The sequence below is a fragment of the Sardina pilchardus genome, chromosome 11, assembly GCF_963854185.1.
Source record: "Sardina pilchardus chromosome 11, fSarPil1.1, whole genome shotgun sequence".
Lineage (NCBI taxonomy): Eukaryota > Metazoa > Chordata > Actinopteri > Clupeiformes > Clupeidae > Sardina > Sardina pilchardus.
In genome coordinates, this window is record NC_085004.1 from 4,928,391 (window position 1) to 4,946,443 (window position 18,053).

The following is an 18,053-nucleotide window of genomic DNA, read 5'->3' on the forward strand; positions in this document are numbered from 1 at the left end:
GCTCAGCTGGGAGGTGAACTATGACCGCAGAAATCACCTTTGAGTTCCTCAACAAATGGAAAAGCTCAGGAGGCACCACTTGTGTGTCTGCCCTTGTCCGTCTGTTTGACCGTACCACTCCTGTCTCCACACAGGCAATCTGAATGTCACTCTGCAGGTGTGGGACATTGGCGGCCAGACGATTGGAGGGAAAATGCTGGACAAGTATATCTACGGTGCTCAGGTATCGTTGGTCATACACACACACACACACACACACACACACACACACGTGCGCACACACACACACACACACACTCACACAGACACACACAGCACGGCACTTTCCCAAACATGCACGCTGGCGCTCGAGATGTGTGGTCCGCTCTTCTTTATTTACCTTTATTTTTGTTCGAGCTCTGAGCATTCTGTGACTGCTTTACAATCTAGCAGTGTTTCCCCAGCAGGCTTGGGGGTTAACAAGCTTCAGTAATAATATTAGTCCACAGGCTTGATGCCAAGTTTATAGGCTAGCTGTTAATGCTGCTTATGTATGAGCCGTGGTGAAAACACTCAGTGTGTCAATATATGCCCCGCTATACCAATCTCTCTCTCTCACTCTCTCTCTCTCTCACACACATATACATACACACACACACACACGCACACACACACACACACACTATCTCTCTCTCTCTCTCTCACACACACACACACACACACACTATCTCTCCTAACTCTTTGTCTTTCAGACCAAACCACTCATTCAATGTTCCGTCCTCTCTTTCTCTCCACACACACACACACACACACACACACACACACACACACACACACTGTCTGTCAAAGTCTTACTCCTCTCTTCCCTCTTCCCTCTTACTCAATATACCTGTCTCAGCCTCTCTCGATCTGCCCTTCTCTTTATTTGTCTCAATTTATCACTCTTTCCCCTGGCTCTTCCCTTGCCTGCCATCTTCCTGTTTTCATTTGCGTAACTCGCAGAGTACGCTTGTCATTCTGAGAATAGTCTGCCCACTCTTCTCATCCATCAAATAGTCCCACAGCTAGCTCTGCTAAGCTACTGAGGCACACTTTAGCCATTTATATGCAACTATGTGAGCTCAGTCAGACTCCAAATTGTGTGTGTGTGTGTGTGTGTGTGTGTGTGTGTGTGTGTGTGTGTGTGTGTGTGTGTGTGTGTGTGTGTGTGTGTGTGTGTGTGTGTGTGTGTGTGTGTGTGTGTGTGTGTGTGTGTGTGTGTGTGTGTGTGTGTGTGTGTGTGTGTGTGTGTGTGTGTGTGTGTGTGTGTACACCTGTGTGTATATGTACGTGTGTGTGTGTGTGTGTGTGTGCGCGTGTGTATGTGTGTACATTTCCTGTATGGGTGTACTTGTTTATTGGAGGTGTGTGAGTGGAGGTGGGGGGTGTGGGGTGCTTTGCCCAGGGTCTTCCCTGCCACTCAGGCGCTGTGTGTTGGGGCCAGTGTGTGCGGAGCCCAGAGTTTAACAGCCCACTGGCTGGCTCTGCGACTGGCAGCTCAGGCTCTAGTGCCCCCTGCTGACTGCTCCAACTGGCATAGCAGGAGCATGGCACTCCCTGAGCCACTCACTCACCACACCACACCACACCACATCACATCACGCTGCTACCACCCAGCGGGCGCACACACAACCCAGCCGACACACACATCCCACACGTCGCTGTAAAGCCGCCTCGCATACAGCCTAGTGGAAGAGCTCTGACATACACACACACACACACACACACTCTCTCTAACTGCTCAACTAATGAAAATGAACAGGATTAGAATCGACAGTCAGTAATCAGCTAAATTATGTTGACGCAGTATTACAGTTATGACAGTATGAAACCCGCTCACTCTAAAAGAAAAATACTGTCTGTTCCCATTGGGATGCTGAAAAAGGTTGAAACGAATGAGAAAAGTATGAGGAGTGTTCATCTCGTTGTGTGTGTGTGTGTGTGTGTGTGTGTGTGTGTGTGTGTGTGTGTGTGTGTGTGTGTGTGTGTGTGTGTGTGTGTGTGTGTGTCTGTGTGTGTGTGTCTGTGTGTGTGTGTCTGTGTGTCTGTGTGTGTCTGTGTGTGTCTGTGTGTGTCTGTGTGTGTCTGTGTGTGTCTGTGTGTGTCTGTGTGTGTCTGTGTGTGTCTGTGTGTGTCTCTGTGTGTCTCTGTGTGTCTCTCTGTGTGTGTGTGTGTGTGTGTGTGTGTGTGTGTGTTGAAAAGAATGACAAAATCATGGGGAATGTTATGGATGTCCTGCATAGATGTGATCATCTCGTCATTTGTGTGTGTGTGTGTGTGTTTCTCTGGCAGGGGGTGCTGCTGGTGTATGACATCACTAACTACCAGAGCTTTGAGAACCTGGAGGACTGGTTCGGCATGGTCAAGAAGGGCAACGAGGAGGCCGACGTGCAGCCGGTGGTGGCGCTGGTGGGCAATAAAAGTGAGTAGGACCCGACCGGATTACTCCAGCTCAACGCCTAAAGCCACATGGAACAATGCTAAGGGCTAATTACGGGTTGGGTACCCAAGGGAACACACGTACTGATGAAAAGGCATATAGTGTACCGGACTTTCACAAGCTTTTACTCGCCCCTTGAGACACACGAGAGTGAGAGAGGACCAAGCCCTCGAGATCCAAGATGGCTTGTAGAGGATCCAGAGTTTTCCATCCACATGCTGCACTTAGTTGAAGAGCAGTCCTACACTTTAATTAGAACTGTACTCCATGCTTGCTTCCAAGCACTTCTCAGGGATGGTATCTGAGTGACAGCTGGCATCCATAGACACTACTCTGACTAAAGTGTTGACACAAGCAGTGCAAGTAGCCCGGGATACTTTAGATAATGTTGCACTCGCTGCTGCATTTATTACACTGGGTAGCGCTCTTGTCCAGCCGTAAACAGGCAGCCAGAGTGCTCTGAGATGATCTCCCAATCTGGATGGGCTTCTCCTAATGGGCCGCATCAGAACAGGAGCGTGTGTTTGGAGCCGTGAGGCAACACTTGTGTCCATGTGTTAGCATACCTTTGCGCTGTGTGGCTCTTAAAAGCTGTCGGCGTGTGTGTGTGTGTGTGAGAGAGAGAGAGAGAGAGTGGGCTTTGAGCAGGCCTTGCGAGTGTGTAACCTGATGTGCGAAGGAGATATGGCGCTTGATTCATGAGAAGCCAGCACCTTGGCAACATCGCGCCCAAACAGAGGGCCTGCAAAACTCAAGACGTCGCGTGGGAGTGATGATTTAACATCTTTAGTATGGGCTGGTGTGTGTGTGTGTGTTAGAGAGAGAGAGAGAGGGAGAACTACACACACACACACACACACACACACACACACACACACACACAGTGAGCATCTCGCATCTCTTATCTCGCTGCTTCTCTTGGCTCTGTCTGAGCATGGCCTGGCCAGCTATGCATCAGCAGTCTGAGGCCAGAGGATAAGCAGACTCCTCTCCTCGTTCTCCCTCCTTCCCTCCCTCGGTCCGTCTTTCTCCTCCTCCCTCTCTCTCCCCCTCTCCCTGCCGTCACAATAAAGACAATAAAGACTCATAATGACCACTCCCTTCTGTGTGCCTGCCAGCCAGCCAGCGGAGAGGGCAACTGGGAGAATCCCACCACTCCCCACCTCCCCTGAGAGAACCCCCCCCCCACCCTCACACACACACACACACACACACACAAACACACACAAACACTTTTTCTCTCGTACACAAACTCTACCCAGAGCGCATCTCAGCAGACGGGTGCGGCAACCTTCTGATGGCCTCTCTGAACGATTCCTGGATGAATGGCGACAGCAGACAGGGGTCGTTCAGTTTCTCTCAAAATTATAAATAAATACTTACAAAATAAATACATGCGTACATCACTCTCAGTGTGGTGAGAGCGACCAACATTTGGTTTGATTTATTTCAATAAGCTTTCTCCCTTTTCTTTCTTGTTAGTACCCTTAGTATGAATAGCGTCCTAAAGAGGACGCCAGAGCCGACTGGGTTCTAGTCCGTATACTTGTTTAGTCTCCTCCTCGTCATCGTGATGGACAGGAGATGAGCGTGCCTGCTTTGGGAATGGCGCGCCTGTGTTTTATTTGTGCTGGCCACCCCCACCCAGATCAGCCCACTAGGAGCCATCCATTATCTGGCCACGGCTCTCCAAATTCCCAGCGCTCTCTCCCGCTCGCTGCCTTCCTTCAGGAGCCGTGACGAGGGAGCGAGAGACGAGAGAAGGAGAGAGTTAGTCTTTCAGCTATCTTTGGGGAATAGCCCACACAGACATCTCTGTTTTTGCCCCCCCACCCCCCCGGTCATTGCTGGACCCCCCACCTCAGGCGTCCACCCCTGTCCAGTGGCCATGTGGAGAGGCAGCCCCTTCAACTGGTGCGTGCACGCCTCGTAGTAGCGCTCCTCTCCCCTCCACTCCGCTCCGCTCCGAGGCCCACGGTGAAAAACAAAGTGGCAGAAAAAAATCAAATCATGGCTTTCTCGGTTGCCACGGTTATGGACTTTTGTTACGTTCCCATGAAGTTCAGGACGAGACACTGCGACCTCAGGACCATATTTACAGCAACTGAAATAGATCCGTTGAAGAACACACACACACACACACACACACACACACACTCTCTCGATACACGGCAGCTTGGAAAAACAGGCCCGTGGCACAAATGTACAGATTTATGCTCTTCAGAAGGCCGACCCTCTCAGGCTCTTAAACTCGTGCCGTATTTTATTATCGCTGCGCTGCTACCACCCAGCGGGAACACACACAACCCGGCCGTCACACACATCATCGTCGCTGTAAAGCCGTCTCGCATACGGCCTAGCGGAAGAGCCCTGACACACACACACACACACACACACTGACGCTCGGTGACTGATGAGGACAGAGCCCTCTACACTGTTAAAATTTGTTCTATTTTGATTTGTTTCTGTTTTTCCAAAACGTGAAAAAGAAGATGTGAATTTCAAAATGGAACAGGGTGTTTTTTTTGTTTTGTTTTGTTTTGTTCTCTTCTCTCACCAAACCACACGGTGCTGGCATTCTGTTCCTATTTTTTTTTTCATTTTTACGAGTGATTTAATTCCATTCATGTCCCTACACGTAGACAACTGGCATCAAGTCTGCATGGAGATCCGGAGCACGATTCCTCTAAATGTTATTCCAGTGCAGTGACAACAACTCTGATACTAGATGACTGTGTGGGAGTGTGTCTGTCAGGTGGTGCACTGGTGCAGTTACGTGTGTGTGTGTGTGTGTGTGTGTGTGTGTGTGTGTAGGGCCTGGCCCTGGCGACTGAAGCCCTTAGCACGTTCCGTCCCCCTGGTCGGAGCTCTGGGTCCCGGCTGGCCGAGCTGGTTGGTTGGCAGGCTGGTCGGCGGTTTCCTCTCCCCGTTTGGCAGCGGCGGAACAACCCCTCCATTCTTCTGCCGGCCCGAGGTGGCTGCGGCCGGCTAAGTGAGCTCGTTAAGAGCAGAGAGCAGAGCCCCCGTTTGCCCCCCGTACGCCACAACCTGCCCCACCCCACCCCACCCACATACCCCCCCTCAACACCCCCCCCCCCCCCGTTCCCCACATGGCTTTAAGAATGGCCTCGCTTGTAACAATTCAGTGAGGAAGTGGGCCAAGGCAGGTTTTAATAAGGGCCTACGCTGCACTGTGTGTGTGTACAGATGAGGACGTATGGACGTATAGCTGCAACTGGCTAGTGTCAGTGCCTCTCACACATGCACATCATGCTGCTCATAGACATGCAGACCTCAGTTTTTTAGATTTGCACTCATTCTCCACACACACACACACACACACACACACACACACACCACACACACACGTTTGCTGAGGGGCTGCTTTTCCGGGAACTCCAGGGTAATGGAAGAATGCTAAGCTCTCGGCCTATCTAAACACACTATAACTGTTTATTACAGGGCGATCCTGAGCTATCCTGTATCGCCAAGCAGATCACACTGCAGAAGTGCAGCCAGTGTGTCCGGATAATAGTGGCGTTCTAGAACACACGGTGACGCATTGGCACACACTCTGGCCAGTTGCCCCGGGTGCACAAGACAGGCCGTATTCTTTTTAGAGAATACTTGAGGTCCTTGAGGTGATGTATTTCTTATTGTAGTTTCCTGACAAACAAGCAATAGTGTAGCATATGTTTTGACAAGGAGTTTAATTTAACACTCTAAGGCAACTGACCGTGGACCGCAGTGTGTGTGTGTGTGTGTGTGTGTGTGTGCGTGCAGTATGTTTGTCTGTATATTTAAGTAATTGCTGTAATCTGTTTTCACATTTTTCATTTTGCTCCAGACTTATTTCTCCAAAAAAAAAGGCCATTAGACTTGCCCTGGCCCCGTATAAAAGCGCGTATGCACACACACACACAGAGAGAGGGAGGGAGAGAGAGAGAGAGAGAGAGAGAGAGAGAGAGAGAGAGAGCGTTCCCTCCCTGGGTCTGTGGCCTGCGTTGTCTCAGGGGCTCCTGTAGCTCTTGTTTGGGTGACTTAAATGGGTTCAGTTCTCTTAACCCCTCCTCATCACTCATGGCTTTTAGCACGCAGGCTCACTCAACCCTCTCTGCTCGCCTCCTCTTCAACACACACACACACACACACACACACACACACACACACACACACACGCACACACCCACAAACTGTAACACATACACACACACACACACACACACACACACACACAGACACACACAAACTGTAACAGACACACACAAGCACACACACAATCACTCTGACCCGCATACATACATACACTTTGCTAGACTATGGGAATTTATTTTGCATTGGAAGCTGCTGCATTTGCGTATGGATGTTAAATGGATAGGAAAGGGAGACACACTCAGTGCACTCTCATGATATCACTCTCATGATATGTCTCATATAAAACTGTATCTTGCGTTCACTTGCCCTCACATTCATCCCCATCCCCACCCCTCCCCTCTCCTCCCCTCCCCACCCCTCCCCTCCCTTCCCCTTCCAGTCCATTTCTTTTTGTTGGCTCGCCATGGCTGTTGTGTAAAGCAACATATGCGTGTTTGCATTCTGCACGCTACACTGAACAATTCCTCGTCATCGCTCTCTCTCTCTCTCTCTCTCTCTCTCTCTGTCTCCATCTCTCTCTCCCCCCCTCTAATACTCAATTCATCAGCACCAAAGGGTCCATACTTTCAGGAGGATCCTGTCTCCTCCTCTCCCCTCCTCTCCTGATTCAGTGCTGGAGAATGTGCTTCCTAGTGTGTAACTCCCCTGAAGCCCCATCCCCTGAATTAGTTTTTTGGCTGAGGATGGGGAAAGACACACACACACACACACACACACACACACACACACACACACACACACACACACACACACACACTCTCACACACACAGATACACACACACACACACACGCACACACACACACACACACACACACACACACACACACTCTAGGCGAGGATGGCCCCCCAGTCTCTAGTCATTTTGTGGTGTGTGTGTGTGTGGGGGGGGTGCTCTGTGTGAGGATCCCCCCCCCCCCCCCCCCCCTAGTCTGTAGTCATTCTGCGGTGGGAGGTGGCGGGGGGGTGGGGGCACTCTGTGCGAGGATGCCTGGAGGGGCCTGGAGCCCGGAGGAGCTGAATGCACTTCTGTTTTCGGCCCAGCTCCGAAAATGTTTTTCCTGGCCGGACCCACACACACTTAGCTCCTCTTACAACAAACTAAAAGCTCCTAATTGCCCCCGGGGGAGTGACCAGGCCACAATAGACATGTGGTGGACAAAAGCCCAGTCCTGGCTCGGGTCAAACCACCCCTTTCCCTGCCCCCACCCCAGGGGACGGCCTTGAGAGGAGTTTGAGGGCCGTAGGTGTGTTGGACATAGAATACATATACAGGTTTGGTGTGCAACAGTAGGCCTTGTGTTGTCGTTTAGGCATGCAGCCTAGAGTTGCTCATTGCAGTGGCAGAGGAAGACATATGTTTGAGTTATCAAAGCCTAAATGATATTGCAGGAGTAATTATGACACATATGTTCTGATGCTGTCAAACTACTTATTGTCTTAAAGCGTCTCAAAGCAACACACTTTTCCACTTTCTGAGGTACGTTTTGATTTTGATGGTATATAGTCTTCTGACAGGCAGATAAACACACCTGTCTCTCCTAGCTTAGCTGTGCTGGCAATGCACCATGTAATTCGGTGGTCTGGGAAGGTACATACTGCGAAAATGAAAGAAACTATTTCACAGCTGTGAAGGTTGTGGTATCATTTTTAGGTTCACTAGGCTAGAACTATACAATACTGTATTTGTTGTAATTAGTGTAGCTCTCAAAGATCAAATCAAAACGGATCAAATGGATGTTAATTCAGTGTGTGGCTGCATAAGGAGGATGTCGCTTCCATGGAGTGTTGAATTTAGCGATGGAGGATGAACTATTCATGGAGAACAGGTCAAGCACTATCAACAAAATGGCCGCCTCTCTGAGGCCCTCTCTCCCCCCCTTCCTCCCTTGGTCCCAGCCGCTGCTCCTCAATGCTCTGTGAACGCCAGTGGAAAAGGCCCTCCTTCATTGGAGTCGTGCAGAAAGCAAATATTGGTGCACATGGCGGCAGATGACGGGGCCGCGGCCTGCAACTGCGCTTCTTGTGTGGTACGTCACGGGCCATTTAGTCTCGCTAGGCCTGCGCTACACTACAGCCGACACTGACATCTTCCACACCTACCACCAGCGCCAGTGTTGCCTCTGCTGCTGCGGCTCACGCTAGTGCTGCTGAGCCCACCTGGTTCAACGAGGATCCGCACAACTGTGGCCCTGGAGCCCGTCGTCACGCCTGGAGCTGTCAGAGCCATCACACAGTCACACCGGGCACCCTTGTTCCTCCACGCCCCTCTCCACGACATGGCTTTGGAGGAATGCTTCCCTTGGTTCCGGATCAGCTGTGTGTGTGTGTGTGTGTGTGTGTGTGTGTGTGTGTGTGTGTGCACTGTGCAGCCATAACTCCCCACCACACCGTTCAGATGCCCGAGTTTGTGATGGCGTGTAGAACTCAACGGTCAGGAACCAGGAAGTCCAAGAGTTGCTAAAGCCCTTATTTTGAATCCTCTCCAGACAGTCGTGAGCGCAGAGGTGGAGTGAAGGGGTTTCGTATTGTTGTTGAAGTCTTTTCAAAGCCATTTAACAAGCAGAATGTCTGTCCACAGCTAATGAGAACGGCTTGTCACAGATGGAACTGGTCCGTATGTGTTGATGCAGGGGAGGGGGGTAATTAATGGACTAGCTTTACTGGCAGCCTCACCCTGGCTTAGGGTTAGGAAGCACATGTGAAACATTAATAACAACTCACCACTGGTCTCTGCCTCTTTCTTTGAATTGGACAGCTCAAAGGTGTAGCTCAGCTAAAACATTCTTTATTTCCTCAAGCCCCCTTATTAAATCTGGCTCTGATTGTGTTCGCTGACAAAAAAAAAATGACCAGGACAAAGAGGGCCAATGAAAATTACAGAGCGCAAGATGCTGACAGAGGAGCCTAGTATGTTAAATGGGGTTTGAATCAGCAAGTAAGAGCATGTTGAATTTGACGTGGCCCTGCGGTTAAGGGGGAGTATATTGAATTGGGTTTGAATCAGGACATTAAGAGCGTGTTGAGTTAGGCAGGAGTTGAGAGAGTGAGCAGAGGCGAGTGGAGCAGAACAGAACAGAGCGGGGCGCTCCAGGCCTGGCCCGCTGGCGTCGAGCGGAGCTGGGCCGGGCCGGGTCGTGTCGTGCCGCTGGCAGAGCTGCAAACGTCCTCTTGGTTTTAAGTGGGCCGGCAGAGAGCAGAGGACGTGGGCTGTGAAAGGACCCGCTCGCTCCCTCGCTCCCTCGCTCCCTCGCTCCCTCTGTCAGTCGGTTGGACGCGCGCTTAGTCGCTCGCTGCAACTTGGGCGGTCGCTGCAGAACTGGGGCTTTTGTCCGCCTCGTTTTCACGAGTCCTGTGGAACCCGTAAACCCAGCTGGCCGGCCCGCGGCCCCCGTGTTTTACAGGGGGCAGTTAGTGCCACGAGCCCCCACCTCGTACGCACACACACACACACATATACACCTACACACTCACACTCATGTTTGAACCACCCCTGCGACTGAAACCAGCTACTGCTGAACACCCATCGCTTTACATAAGCTCACTGGAGAGGGAGAATATGCTCAATGTTGCTTTACTGGCCCCAGCAGATTCCGTTTAAATGTGTGTGTGTGTGTGTGTGTGTGTGTGTGTGTGTGTGTGTGCGTGTGTGTGTGAGCGTATTAGTAACTAGAGTACCCATCCTGGTGGGCAGCTGAAGCCGCATAGGTGAGAGTTCAGCGTGTATCGTCTTTTATGAGGACGCGACCCAGTAAGTGGCTCGTAGCATCTCGCGCACACACACACACACACACACACACACACAAGCGCACAGAACTTTGTGTGTCCCATGTGTGAATGTGGTGAAAGTGTGTCTGTGTGTGTGTGTGTGTGTGTAAGAGAAAGTGAGTGAAAGTGAATTTTGTGTGTGTGTGTGTGTGTGAGTGAATTTTGTGTGTGTGTGTGTGTGTATGAGTGAAAGTGAATTTTGTGTGTGTGTGTGTGTGTGTGTGTGTATGTGTGTGTAAGAGAAAGTGAGTGAAAGTGAATTTTGTGTGTGTGTGTGTGTGTGAGTGAATTTTGTGTGTGTGTGTGTGTGTATGAGTGAAAGTGAATTTTGTGTGTGTGTGTGTGTGTATGAGTGAAAGTGAATTTTGTGTGTGTGTGTGTGTGTTAGTAAAAGTTCACGCGCACGTGTGTCCTTCTGGCTCTTTGTCGGGTGGAAAGATGAGCCTGTGATCTATGGGCTGTCGACAGAACACTTCTGACCGTGAGGGAACCCCCTTCCCTTGGCACCGTGGGCCTATTTGGGCCCACCGCCACACAAAGGCCGCTCTGTGTGTCAGATCCTCCCCCCAGACCTCCCTCACAGGCCCCCACGGCCCGGCCCGCGCCGGTCACATGACGTCCCCGCCTTATCGCAACAAGCCTCTCCATCTACAGCTCCACAAGCCTATCGCCGCCTCATGCCGCCTCATGCAACTCTGTTGTGCTGCACAAATCATGAGGATCTTTTTTTTTTACATTTTTACTGGTATTGTTTTTTAAACCCTTCAACAGACAACCCCATCACTATCAGGTCAATAGCAAGTCTCTCTCTCTCTCTCTCTCTCTCTCTCTCTCTCTCTCTCTCTCTCTATTTAAAAGCGTAGCCTTTTCATCCACACGTTTGCTGTTATGACAGATGGGGTTACATGGCTACATGTTGGTGCTTCGCTCCATCCTGATCTGACCCGTGCTATGAATCAGGGGTACAGTTTAGTTGCCCTGCCTTTAATGCATGGGGAGGCTTTGGAATCAGGCCAGTTCAGAACTGAAGTGTGTGTAGCCTATGGAGAAGAAAATGTATCATATTGATAAAGAAGCCCTGTTTCCTTTTCAAGTAATACATATATTTGTTTTCATTTGCCTTTCAAATGAGCTCGCCGCGAGCGTTAATGACTGTTAATCGTTGTTTGAAGGGCACTGGCGCTTCCCATCACCTGCGCTGGTTTTAACTGCGCGCCCTCGTTGACTCGCCCGGGCTCCAAATCTCTCGCTCCCTAAGATAAACACCCCCGCTGGCTGTAAACAATGTCCAGACTGTTTTTGCTAAACAAGACACTCGCTGCGCTGGCGTCCGCGGGCCGCGCTCCCTCCGGCTTTGGCCCACTACACTCTCTGAATGGACGCTTGGTGTGCCTCCGACTGGCACGGCTAAAAGCAGGACCCTTCCGAGCACTTCATTTTAACACTTCATCCTGCACTTAAGCTACACTGGCATAATGAATGCAGGAGAGGGTTTTTTTCCTCTCTCTCTCTCTCTCTCTCTCTCTCTCTCTCTCTAATGGAGGGCTCACGGGGTTCCTGTGAGAGGCTCAACAGCGGGCATTCTGTCCTGTTTTGGATTTGAGGCGGGAAGCTCACTTTTTATTACTTGTTTCAAGTCGCTCTTGGAGCAAAAAATGGAAAGCGGCAAACGATCCTTTTGGTTCAGACTTGGTGGTGCTTTTACGAGCTGCGCTCATGTCATGTTAAACAGTTTGTTTTCATATTGCGCATGATTTTCATGTTATGGTCCCATTTAATGGGCCAGTGGATGCATAAAAAGTCCAGTCAATGCCGAAATGAATTAGCTTTCGGCGGGGCAAATGCACTGGAATGGCCTTAATGTTGGATGCTGGAAATGGCACTGGTCTAAAACCTCACTTTCAGAAAAACACTTTTCAAATGTGCTTATGCTGCGTATTTGAGGGCTAAATTGGCTTCAGAGAGCACAGGGGTTTTACTCAGTCATGGCATATATAGACTAATATCCTACCTATTTAAAGGAGCCGCTTCTACAGAATAATGTGTTCCTATTCATCACAAAATGGGTGTCTCTTTTCGCAAATATGAAACACAAAATAAAAAATAATTGTGAAAATGATGGTGAAAAAAAGGTAGCTTTTTCATTCTCAGTAATATAACCTTCCCCCATCCTGCCTATGGTATTCTATTTGGGTTCTGTCTCATTTTCATGATTATTTTAACCATAAATTACATTTCCCTTGTTTTGTAATGCTCAACATTATGTTTACTTAACAAATAGTAATTCATATATTAATTGGCATTGAAATGACCATTCACTGTTGGAACCTTAAGTTAGGATGCTTATTTAGCTTATGGTTTGTTTATGTTACCTAATTAATTTATATTCAGTACATTGAGCATATACAAACATTATGCTTTGCTCAACTAACGGTGTTCATGGCATCACTTAGCATGAACCAAGCATAACATTCAATACAAATGATATTGAATTAATGTTAGCCAATGATAAGAGAAGCCAAAAAGACTAAGGGATGATTCGCACACCATGCAGCTTCCATTCAGTTTTTATTTATTTATTTATTTTGTGATGTTTCGAGTTAATGTTAACATATTTATAAACTTTGCATGATTGTATTCCCATGTTATGTTCTGTAATTACTGCTGTTTACTGAAAAGCTTGATAAGATATTCTAATGCGTGTAAGTGTATTTCGGCTCTATACAGAGAAATGACTCGGTTGATTTCTGCGTGGCACTACAGTTTTCCTTTAGCGCACATTAGTTATGGCGGACGTATGTTTACATGTGCGGACCGTTGTCTTGTGTAAACGTTCGCCACTACAGCTTCGCCCACCGACCTAATGAGACCTGAGCCCTCATAATGCAACATCCGTCACTCTAATGGAGCAGGAAGGCACTGGGACATCCTCTTAGCATTGGTGTTTACTGTCCACTTCACGCTCGCTCGGGCTCTGCTCGTGATGGAGAGAGGGCTTGGGGGAGCTCTGGAGTTCCCTAACCGCCTCCTCCCCACACACCCACACCCCCTCACGTCTCGTCAGAGAGTGGGCTAACTCCAGTGAACAGCGAGTCCTTTGGGATCTATAAAACCCCCTGCAGCTTTCACTTTTTGGGGTGTGAACTAAAACTCCCTCATTTTACTCTATTACCCCCCACCCCCAATGCCCACCCCCCAACAGTTGTTTGTCTTAAATGAGGCTGGCGGCCATTAACTGTGTTATGTCAAGTTTATTCGCGGGCTGTAACTCGCTCGATTAAATGTTCCACTTGGTCCCCAACAGTCGGGGCAGGGGAACAAGGCTCGCTGTCACCCCTGATTGTGTGTATATGGTGTGTGTTTTCACCATGTCTGTGGACCACACAGCGCTGCCTTGCATGGGCCCCATGGAGATGACCTGTGTGGCTGCATGCATTAGGAGGGAGGAAATGGGCAGATATAATAATATGATTCCATAGTATTGTGGACTAGACACTACACAAGCAAAGGACATGAATTGAGAATATCCAATCAAAAACCAATTACAATCAGCCTATTACATTTGGGAAAATAATATTTTTCACAAAAATCTTGAATGAAAGTGTATTTCTTTTTTTCCCTTACGATGAACATTTTTGTTTGAAATTTGCTTGAAGGCATCAAAACACTCAAAACATTTTCCCATTTTCAAAACACCCTGATACAGGTATGTTCACATGTACCCCCCTCCTGTCTCTCTATCAAGTGAAAAGAATGGACCCTTAGCGAGGAATATTCAGCTGAGTTTTCTCCCCTTGAATGCCAGGCCGACATGGCGGCGCCTAGAATAAACAGGCCTGGTGACGGGGGCGAGGTAGAGCCATCGGTCTCGGCGCGGGTAAACGATCCGTCACGCTATCTCCCCACCGCTCACACATAAACAGTTTATTTTGTGTTTGCGCCGCGCTTCCTGGGACCAGCCAGCGCGCCATACAGTTTGTCAGCCACTGAGAGAAACCAGATCGTCAGCAGAAGATTGGGTCTGACTGATAAGTGTGAAGGGGGCTGCATTCACTGGAAATGAGACAGAGGAAGGCGGGAGGGGTGGTGGTGATGGTTGGGGGGGGGGCGACGACTCTTAAAAGTGCAGGATTAGGGACACATCCGCCCCAGCCGCTCCTCCTTGCGCTCGCAAGATGCGCTTAGATTAGAATTGGGACTGTCTCGCCTCATCATGCAATGTGTGTCAGTAAGCGTTTTGGTGTTCAAAGCTGTTTGTGGTGTAGGCTTGGCAGTAGGCCCATGGAGTCTTTATGAGCTAAATTGTGTGTTGACATGTAGCCTCTCACTGTATGCGTTGGCTGGTCTGTGGCAATTTCATTCATTGCGCTGCGCCTGAGGCTTTGTGCTTACTTGCTCACATCCATGAATGAACAAAACCCTCCACGGTCCGTTAACCCACTTGCTCCTAAATGGCATGTTTGAACCAGACATGAAAACAACAACAACAACCTACAAAAAAACTAGACCAGAAACGAAAAAAAAAACCCTGAAAAAAAAACCTAATGCAGGGGTTTGTTTGCAGGGGTTTGTTTCCCAGAGTTTGAACATACGTTAACCCCACGTTTGTTTTCATACATCACTACTGTGTCGGGGAGGACTGTCAAACGTTCACTGGCTCTTCAGGTCTCCTGGCCTCCCTTGTTTTCGCGTGGGCCCAGTGAGCGGCAACGTGATAACTTCTACTCTCCAGGCGACGGGCAGAGCAAGAGCAGAATAACATATGCCTATTCTCCCGTGTCACAGCGCCCGTCGAAAGAACACATGGAGAGACGTCGGCGTGGCCGCGCCACTGGCTAGCGCGGTAACAATAGCTGTGTAAAAATATTGCTCTAAAGTCACACATTACTGCATTGTTATTTGTAATGAATGAGGACTTGTCAGACATTCCTGCCTCGCAGAATGGTCAACACAACCTGCGGTTTCCCGTTTCGCCAGACTCAAAGCAGAAATAAGCTTGACTTCTGGACCTCGACTTTATGCTGAGGTATAAGTTGCCTTTAAAGCGACCCGATTTAGCAACACTGATATCACAGCCCTATTTCGGCGTTATTGCACTTTTTCGCCCAATGGTGTCCTTTTCACCTACTATTTTCCATCCTGATTTGTGTCTGTGTCTTGTCTTGTCTGTGTGTGTGTGTGTGTCTGTATCCACCCAGGCTATGTGTTGTATCCTGACCAGGCTAGGCGTTCTCCTCCCAGGCCACTCTGGCCCAGGCTCATCAGTGAGAGGTTTACGCTATCAGGCCTGACGCGCCCCTGCTCTCTCGGCACGCTGTGTTAATGTTGGCTAATCTGCCCCTGACAGCTGATTGATAACCCTGCCCAAGTGTGCAGGATCCAAAGGATTAGCGGCCGTTTACCTCTAGGTAGCGTGCGGGGAGCTGCCATGCTCAATTACAGGAATTAATAACCAGTGGACGGCGCTGGGCCACTTGTGTTTATGCGCGCACAGAGTGAGAGAGAGAGGTTAGATGTGCTCTTCTCCTAGATGTATGGGCCAGGCGTGTCTGGGTGTGAGAGGCTTAATAGATCTCTTCTGAAGGAAACTAGTTATTTTAGGTTTTAGTGTCGCACGGAAAGAGGCTGAGGCTGCTGGACTATTCATTTTGCGTGGGTGTATGTCTGTGTCTGTGTGATGGATGTGGAACTGATCACACACACACACACACACACACACACACACACACACACACACCAGGGGGCATGAGAACAGGGTAAACAACGACAGTAAGACAGTAAGAATGATCTGACAGACAAAGAGGAACTCAGCAGCAGGGTAGGGTAGAAACGCTACACCGCGCATACAGTTGTCAAACTCCCCCGGCTCCCAAACACACATATGCACTGGATACTGGGTGTGGCCTGGCCTCCTCACAAAAGCCAGGAAAGGGAGAAGGAAGCTATTGCTTACGACCCCCAAATGACCTCCCCTCCTGACCCTCAGATGACCCTGCCGTAACATCGCTCTGTGTGTGTTTGTGTCTGTGTTTTTGCTTGAGTGTGTGGGAGTGAACGTCTGGTGCCACTCCACAGCCCTCATAACAGAACAGCAGAGCGTTCCGCTGTCATTACACCCCTCCCCCCCCCCCACTAAATCTACCCCCTCTCCACTGCACTGATTGCTCTAGAATTTGGTTCCAGGATGTATTGACAAGCAAATCTGTTTGTTTGCAGTGTTCCAAACCTGGATTGTGTGTGTGTGTGTGTGTGTGTATGTGTGAGTGTGATGTGTGTCTCTGGCCCATCATCTGCGCTGGGCTTCAGAGAGCCTGTGCGGGTCAGTGAGAGGGTAAAGCGTAAAGGTGTGTGCCTGCAGGGCAGCGCTGTCCCATCTCTCTATAGACTGAACAAGTGGAGCTGGTGGGGTGGGGTGGGGTGGGGTGTGGGACCGTAATCTTAGCTGAGACGTGGGCCCCCCATCAAGCAGTCAGTCCTAGCAGTGTAGCTATTGATGGGTGGTTAGTCCCATTGTCTGAGACTGTCTGCCATTGAGACACATCTCAAAGGAGTGCAGCATTGTTGACATGCTCTACTGTAGCTCTCTTTCTCTGGAATGGATTTCAAATGAGTAATATGTCTAAGTCTTTGGAGTTGGAATTATGCGTCTTCCTTCCTTGACACCATAGCAAACTTTTCTAACTTGCTGTGTCTGAAGTGTGTTTTGTGCATCTGTGATCTAAACTGTGTGCTTGTCAGAAGGATTCTCCCTTGCTGCTGTTACCATGTGTAGCCTCTTGAGGGGGCGCAGTGTTAATGATTAAAACGGATTTCTCATGAATCGGTTCTCTTCCCAGCTGATCTGGAGCACATGCGGACGGTGAAGGTGGACAAGCACCAGCGCTTTTGTCAGGAGAACGGTCTGGTCAGCCATTTTGTGTCTGCAAAAACGGGGGATTCCGTGAGTATTTCACCCGCTCGATGTGAATCATTTCCTTCATCATCAGTCATCTTCACAGACGTGGCAGGGTGCCGGATCCAGAGACAATAGACTAGTAAAAAACACCCAATTCATGGCGTGATTGATTGTTTCTAAGGAGAAGGTATTCAGCATATGCTTTTGTCCAGATTAGCTTACAATTAGATGAAAAATAAGAAATTAGAAAATGACCTAAAAACAAAGGTAGTTTTAAAACGTACATTTAAAGTGGCTTTTAAAGTGTTAAGTCCTCTTCTGCTGTAGCTGATCCTATCTTGTTACCTGTGTCTGTTCCAGGTATATCTGTGTTTCCAGAAATTGGCAGCAGAAATTTTAGGTGTGAAGCTCAACAAGGCTGAGATTGAGCAGTCTCAGGTGAGTGCTTGCGTCTCATTGACCACATATACTGTGAAGTAAGTACAGGGAACTGTGGGTGAAACTGTGTACCAAGTCCTGGGAGATCTGGCCTAGTCTGACATCTCACCCTCGAAATAACACATTATGAACTCCAGGTGGGGTCAGGCTTTGGCTGGGGTTAGCTGTTATCTGTGGACTCGCATCGCGGGTGATCTGGAAGGAAACAGACAGGACAAGGCGAGCGATAAGTTCTGCAGTGAACCCACTGGCTCTCTCCTTCTCTCTCCTCCTGTGAGCCTCCCTCTGGCGTGCCTGCGTGTGTGTGTGTACATGTCTCACGGACAGCCCTGCTGTGTGT

The 18,053-nt window shown here is 49.3% G+C and overlaps 1 protein-coding gene across 1 annotated transcript in view; it reads left to right on the forward strand.

The window, feature by feature from the left end:
- The window catches only part of rab28 (RAB28, member RAS oncogene family), a 33,965-nt gene that overhangs the window by 10,845 nt on the left and 5,067 nt on the right, over nucleotides 1–18,053 (forward strand). The window contains exons 3-6 of the mRNA XM_062549646.1: nucleotides 135–223; nucleotides 2,311–2,440; nucleotides 17,217–17,320; nucleotides 17,636–17,713. Of these exons, the coding sequence (XP_062405630.1) occupies nucleotides 135–223; nucleotides 2,311–2,440; nucleotides 17,217–17,320; nucleotides 17,636–17,713 (401 nt within the window). The remainder of the gene's footprint in view (nucleotides 1–134; nucleotides 224–2,310; nucleotides 2,441–17,216; nucleotides 17,321–17,635; nucleotides 17,714–18,053) is intronic.